Below are 6,351 nucleotides of genomic sequence, written 5' to 3' on the forward strand. Positions count from 1 at the left end.
TTTGCAAATAAATATTTAGCTAATTCTAACATTTTTTATACTAGAAAAAACCTAATTACGAAATTAAGAGTCAATTTGGATTGACTTTTCAAAAAATACTTATTTTTTCTACTTTTTTCAAAAAGATATTTTTTTCTAATAGACAAAAAATATTTTATATTTGAATAAACTTTTATAAAAAAAATTTCAAATATTAAAAATGTCTTTTGCTTCTATTTTTTTAGTAAGATATTGTTAGTTTTTAGAAAAAAATAATTTACTCTTTTTTAAAAAAAATGTATTAAAATAAATTTAAAACTAAATAAAAATATTTAATCTTTTTTAAATTATTTTTTTCATTCAAAAAAATCAATCCAAACTTACATTAAAAAAATTCTCTTAAAGCACTAAAATTTTATATAGTGTAAACGATATTTTATTTAATGTAATTTTCTATAGTGACTATTATTTCATTAAAAGAGTTTACTGTACATTATGTTTATAAAATTTTATGTTAATAAAAATTTGCTTGTCGTAGTTTTTATATATATAAGAATTAATACTATACACTCTTTAAAGTATCATCATCAAAATTGGTTATCTAAATTATTGGTAATATATAATCTTGATGAAACTTAACAGAAATAATTTCTATCATTAAAATTATAATATATAATTTTGATCTAAGTATTTAATCAATAAAAATATATCTTATGAAATTAATTCATAAAATATAGATAGATAAGTTTGTGATTTTTCATGTTCAAATTTTTTTTTTGGAATATTATATGTACTACTTTATATACTAATATTTCCCTTTTTATATTAAATTAATTCATAAAATATAAGAGAGAACAATCTTTGTTTTTTTATATAATAATAAAATATAACTTATTAATTATTATTGTATAAAAATATACAAATATAATTTTTATGTTTTTATCATTTTGTTAAAATATTTTTCTGGTAAAAATTTATCGTATATTTATATTTGTTAAAAGGAAAATAATTATCTAATTTAACATTTTAAAATATCTTTTATCTCAAACAAGTGAATGAATTTTATTAATTTTTATAATTAATTAATTTTCTTAAAATAAGAGAAGTAGCTTAACCATGCAATCGGAAATCATTGGGCCCCAAATTGAGTAAGCACATGTGTCAGCCAATTTGTTGCATGGGAATGCATCTTACAGTGATGCGTCGCACAGACTGGGTGAGCAGAATAGTGTGTAAAAGTTCTTAGACTGTACCGTTGCATTTAATCAATACAAATTAGATGAGATCTATACCAAAAAATGTCATATATTTAATTTTAAAATGTGTCAAATTTAATTATATGAGACTAAATTAATATCCAAAATATCTCTAAATTTAGTTCTTTATTGATTTTTTTTAATTCAATTTCAATTTCAATTTCAATTTGAATTAGTTTAATTTACAACACTTTTTATGTTAGTTCCTCGAAGAATATTAGGGATAAGCAAGTTTTGTGATTTGTAGTGATTAATTAGTCATCATTAATATTTTTAATGGTGTAAAATTTCATCTAATGGTATAAAATTATTCATTTTTTTACTATATTTGATAAAAATACTGGTCTCTTAGATTTTTTCTAATCCCTCACTAAAATATCTTTAGACTTCAATAATTGTAGACAAAAAAATTAAAACTATAATTCATTAATTTAATTTAAATAAAATATAAAGTACAATTTATTCTTTCTTATTTCATATTAAAGAATGATTAAAAGCAAAATTTTTAAGTAAAAAATTATTTATTTTTTTTTTTAAATTTCTTTTTTTCATTTCTTGACACTAATTTATTTGTTGATTAAAAAATAAATTTCTCACAAAATCACTATGTATTTAGTATTAATATCAATCAAGATATACATATAAAATTAACTATTAAATTAATTATTTATATAAATATATGTTATAATATAAAATATATATTTATATATAAATACATAATAACTATTTTGATAAATGTTTTTTTCTTGTAAATAATATTTTTAAATTAATATTGAGGAAATGAAAAAAAAAGCTGTATTAAAAATTTGAGAAAGAGTACATAGGAGTATATTATATACATGTATACACATGCTAATAAGAAAATAAAAATTAACTAATTAATTTCTCATTGTTATCGCTAACTAATTGATCATTCTATAAATATATAGTCTAATAATAATTAATGATAGATTTCTATTTTTTTATTAACAGTGAAAAAAAAATTTCGCACTCAATGTCAATGAGAATGAGTTGTTCGTTCACTCCTTAACTCGCTTTAAAACCCCAACACAATCTACTCTCACTTGCTCACACTTCGTCGCCTATTCAGGTACTCTCTCTTTCTCTCTCTTCTCGTTCTCACTCCATATACTCCGAGTGTAATTATAATTCTGATTTTTTCCATTTAATCTAAAAATTTTTGTTTCGAATTTCTAATGTATTACTGAGAAATATCTAAAACTTGTTAATGTAGTAGTTGCATGATTTTAGTTTGTTCTTATTTTGATTACATTTTCTATCGTAGAATCTCAGATCTTTGTAGCTCGTGTTTGGATTTTGTTAAATATTGGTTGTTCTAGGCACATGCAACCATTTCTCGCTTAATTTTGAAACTTCTCTTGAATTATTCATATATATGTAGAGATTTGATACCTGTTAGTTTGCTTAAGTAGGATAACTTAACAAATTGTTAATGGTTCTGTTTTCTTATTTTCTTCCGAAGAGAAGGTAGTAAAGCAGTTCGTCTAAGCTGAAAATTTGTGTTGAGTATTTTGTTGTTTTGCTTTATGGTGTTATATAAATTTTTAAATTAGATCTATGTTATTGTTATCTTCTAATTTGTTTTTCATAAAGGTTACTTCTCGTATTTCAGTGTTTTGTAACTTTTTAATACTTGTGAGTTCTATTTGTGCAAATTTAGTGTACTTATAATTTTTTTTTTTCAAATTGAAGCTGTTTACGGTCTAGAGTGATGTCTGATCTTGAGGCTCCCTTGCGTCCGAAGAGGAAGAAGGTTTGGGTGGACTATCTTGTTCAGTTTCGATGGATTCTTGTCATTTTCGTAGTCCTTCCCATTTCCTTCACTATTTATTTTCTTATATACCTTGGGGATGTAAGATCTGAGTGGAAGTCATATAAGACACGCCAGAAGGAGCACGATGAGAATGTAAAGAAGGTCATCAAACGTCTCAAGCAGAGGAATCCATCCAAGGATGGTCTGGTATGCACAGCTCGTAAACCATGGATTGCAGTTGGGATGCGAAATGTTGACTATAAGAGGGCTCGTCATTTTGAAGTTGATCTATCTGCTTTCAGAAACATTCTTGAAATCGACAAGGAGCGAATGATTGCAAGAGTGGAACCCTTAGTCAACATGGGCCAGATCTCGAGAGCAACCGTCCCAATGAATCTCTCCCTTGCAGTTGTTGCTGAGCTTGATGATCTCACTGTTGGTGGCCTTATTAATGGTTATGGAATTGAAGGAAGCTCCCATTTATATGGCCTGTTCTCTGACACTGTTGTAGCCTATGAAATTGTTTTGGCAGATGGAAGGCTTGTTAGAGCCACCAAGGACAATGAATACTCTGATCTGTTTTATGCTATTCCATGGTCCCAGGGAACACTTGGGCTTCTTGTTGCTGCTGAGATTAGACTTATTCCTGTTAAGGAGTACATGAAACTAACTTACAAACCTGTTGTTGGTAACTTGCAAGACATTGCACAAGCATATGCCGATTCTTTAGCACCGAGAGATGGAGACCAGGATAACCCAGAGAAGGTGCCAGATTTTGTTGAAACAATGGTTTATTCACCAACCCAGGCTGTCTGCATGACAGGGAAGTATGCTTCAAAAGAAGAGGCCAAGAAGAAGGGGAATAAGATCAACAGTGTAGGATGGTGGTTTAAACCCTGGTTCTATCAACATGCAGAGACTGCACTGAAGAAAGGAACATTTGTTGAGTACATTCCCACTAGGGAATATTACCACAGGCATACGAGGTGTTTGTACTGGGAGGGAAAGCTTATTCTCCCATTTGCTGACCAATTTTGGTTTAGGTTTCTCTTTGGTTGGTTGATGCCACCCAAAGTGTCTCTGCTCAAGGCAACTCAAGGTGAAGCTATAAGGAACTATTACCACGACATGCATGTCATTCAAGACATGCTTGTTCCTTTATACAAAGTTGGAAATGCATTAGAATGGGTTCACCGTGAGATGGAGGTACTTTTCTCCTCTTTTCCCAACCTTAATAATGTCTTGCATGAATTTTGCCAATTAAATTGTTTCACTCCATATAAAGTAATTAAAGATTGTGTTTTTGTCCACACTTTAACTCATAAAGACGGAAATAAGAATTGAAATTTTCTTGAAACTTTGAAGTTGAATCTTATTAGAAAATTTGAGGAGTGAGTTTTACAGGTACTCTTATTAGTTTTATAAGTAGCAATTTATTGGAGATAGTGCTCTATTTTATCTCAATCCAAGTTGATCATGTCATCATCTTAGGAATTCACATTTTCTTGAATAAATCAAATTGGTTTAGCTGCTTATTTTCTTTCTTATGTTTTGTCAATACATTAGGTGTATCCTATTTGGCTATGCCCACACAAACTGTACAAGTTGCCTGTGAAAACTATGGTTTACCCGGAACCAGGTTTTGAACTACACCGTAGGCAAGGAGATACACAAACTGCTCAAATGTACACAGACGTGGGAGTTTACTATGCACCAGGTCCTGTTTTGAGGGGTGAGGTATTTGATGGTGCTGAAGCTGTTCGCAAGATGGAGGCATGGTTGATCGAGAATCATGGTTTCCAGCCGCAATATGCTGTGTCCGAGCTGAACGAGAAGAACTTCTGGAGGATGTTTGATGCTGGTCTCTATGAGCATTGTAGGAGGAAGTATGGAGCTGTTGGAACCTTTATGAGTGTGTACTACAAATCAAAAAAGGGTCGGAAGACCGAAAAGGAGGTACAAGAAGCCGAGCAAGCACACCTTGAAAATGCTTATGCTGAAGTTGATCAACCAACGGACTGATGATTTTAAATTTTGGATCATCTGATGAGTAGGTTTTGTTGTTTCATGTTTGCTTTATTAAGGATTTTGCCACTCCTGGCATTTTATTATCCATTTTCTTATTGCTTTAGTTGCTGATCTTGTTCTAGATTTTTCAATGTCTTTGGTCAACTTGTGGACTTAATATTATTGTTTTAACTAGTTGAGACTAAATTGGTTATAACTGCTTGATTGTGATATCATTTGATCCAGTGTTTTACCAATCTACTGTATTATGCATTTATAATATAACGTTATACATCCAAATGTTGTTATAAACTAAGTCCAAAATAATAACATTTATAATAATGGTGGTCATAACTGATTTTTATTATATTAGACTAATTTGTTAAACTTAGTCAGCAAAAAGACTTTGATGTTCAATATTATTCTTATGGATACTTGAATGGCTTACATTCACATGCATTGTACTCAATTAAGTTTTTCGGTCTTATAGATACTTGGAATGGCTTACATTCACATGCATTGTACTCAATAAGTTTTCAATATATTACTATAGTTATTTGACAGAAAGAATTTAAATACAATTAAAATGAAATTAATTTAATTACTATAGTTATTTCAATATATATTGTACTCTTATATTGAAAAATAAAATATAGTTTTTGTCCCTAATGCTTGAGACAAGTCTTTTTTTAATATTTATAAGAGTGATTTAATGTTATATATATTCTTAATATTTATAAAAGTGATTCAATGATATCTCGCTCTTAATTATGCTCACGGATTAGTTTTAATTTTTATTGAGTTATTATTTAAAGTAGATTATTTGTATTCTAATTTGTATTCTATATCGAATTTCATTGGCATTGCAACTATTTTATTTATACTAACAGCATTCTAACAAAGCCTAAACCTAAATGGTTTAGATTTGATAAGTGCACTGCTTCTAATACAGTATATGAAAAGTTAACTATGTAAATGTCTACTAGAAGAAACAATGAAAGGAAAACGTTTTCTAACGTTCACCGAGTGGTTCTCTAACTTTAACCTAGTCATCCAATTCCAAAATCTTTATTTAATTGTATTCAAATTAGTATAAATTCTGGTATTATGTGCCTCGTATATTTAATCTACTTTATAATATTTATAAATAATTTATTTAAAAAAATTAATATATATTTATTAAAAGACTTAATTTATTTGTTATACAAATATATATTAAGTGGTTAATTTTTTTATTATATTAATATTTAATCTAATTAAAAAATTAATATATAAAATTTAAAATAGTTTTTAACTTTTTATTCTTTAATATCTTAATTAATATTAATTTTTATT

At 27.9% G+C, this 6,351-nt stretch overlaps 1 protein-coding gene across 1 annotated transcript; it reads left to right on the forward strand.

Moving 5' to 3' along the window:
* Positions 1-2,181: 2,181 nt before the first annotated feature.
* Positions 2,182-5,252, forward strand: LOC112737069 (delta(24)-sterol reductase). The gene is made up of 3 exons (XM_025786811.3): positions 2,182-2,325; positions 2,949-4,215; positions 4,576-5,252. Exons 2-3 carry the CDS (start codon positions 2,968-2,970, stop codon positions 5,029-5,031), a joined length of 1,704 nt encoding a protein of 567 aa, XP_025642596.1. The 5' UTR covers positions 2,182-2,325; positions 2,949-2,967; the 3' UTR covers positions 5,032-5,252.
* The last annotated feature ends 1,099 nt before the right edge of the window (positions 5,253-6,351 follow it).

This window comes from Arachis hypogaea, chromosome 13, assembly GCF_003086295.3.
Source record: "Arachis hypogaea cultivar Tifrunner chromosome 13, arahy.Tifrunner.gnm2.J5K5, whole genome shotgun sequence".
Lineage (NCBI taxonomy): Eukaryota > Viridiplantae > Streptophyta > Magnoliopsida > Fabales > Fabaceae > Arachis > Arachis hypogaea.